This window comes from Gekko japonicus, unplaced genomic scaffold (genome assembly GCF_001447785.1).
Source record: "Gekko japonicus isolate JY-2015 unplaced genomic scaffold, Gekko_japonicus_V1.1 scaffold1826, whole genome shotgun sequence".
NCBI classification, from domain to species: Eukaryota; Metazoa; Chordata; class Lepidosauria; order Squamata; family Gekkonidae; genus Gekko; species Gekko japonicus.
This window is the reverse complement of record NW_015171557.1, coordinates 240,123-241,086: the sequence shown is the minus strand read 5'-3', so window position 1 is coordinate 241,086 and position 964 is coordinate 240,123. Positions and strand designations below refer to the sequence as shown.

At 43.8% G+C, this 964-nt stretch overlaps 1 protein-coding gene across 1 annotated transcript in view; it reads right to left on the bottom strand.

Annotated features, from left to right (window-relative positions):
* NRG2 (neuregulin 2) overlaps positions 1 to 964 on the bottom strand; it is a 321,168-nt gene that overhangs the window by 98,148 nt on the left and 222,056 nt on the right. Inside the window, exon 3 of the mRNA XM_015419720.1 lies at positions 500 to 618. Within this exon, the coding sequence (XP_015275206.1) occupies positions 500 to 618 (119 nt within the window). The remainder of the gene's footprint in view (positions 1 to 499; positions 619 to 964) is intronic.

The window sequence follows — 964 nt, the reverse complement described above, 5'->3', positions numbered from 1 at the left end:
CTAGTCAAACGCCCTACGCTTTAGATCAACATTTATGCCAGAGCTGTATTGATTAGTTATCCCCACAGGCAAATTCCTTCTCAACCTAGAAACAATGTGTAGACCAGCCTCTACAAAGAAAAAAAAGGTTTAAAGCAAGATCTGAATTGATTGGAATTTTCACAAGTTTCCAGTTTTCTTGTCAAAATGTGTGGGGCTTGATGGGGAAAACTAACAGCTGACTGTTTTTCTCTTTCATTCCAGTCCTGAACACTGTCCTTGCCCTGAAAGCAGGTCTGGGGGCAGAGCAAGAATGTGGATGATTTATTGTATTTATTTTATATATTTTTTGTATAGATTCTGCACAATCACTAAGGTGGTGGTGGAGTTCTTGCGGAGGGTATGCTAAAGGACACTTCGCCAGACTTGGCTGGAAATGCGCACAGATTCCACACACACAAAAAGATAACCAGATTTAAACAACTTTGGCTCAACCCTGTTTGTAACTCTCTCAACTTACCACTTTTCACACTGATGGTGCCTTTGACTATGTCCCTGCCCAGCACGTTCTCTGCTTCACAGCTATATTCTCCTGCATCTTCTATTCTCACCCTATTCAACTGCAATCTGGAGTTTTTTCTGCAAAATAAAGAGACAGACAGACAGACAAAGACATTAGCTGAGGCCAGCATGGTAGGAGAGTCATTTAAGGCCAGTTGTGATTCCATATAATTTGACTGCTGGCAAATTTGTGCATTTGACGCATTTGCAAATACCGTGAATGTTTGCAACGGTATAGGTGCCGGTTGGAATCGGTGTACTTACCGGCGTTCACACGGCGAACATCTGCCTTCTGTCCCTAACCATTGCAAAGAGCTTTACACCATTGTATTCTGCCACTAGGTCCCCAAGTGGTGGTATCCTGAGTGCTCTCGGGGACTCTCTCTAGGCATCCTGCTTCCCCCTTTGAGAGACGCACGCTCTT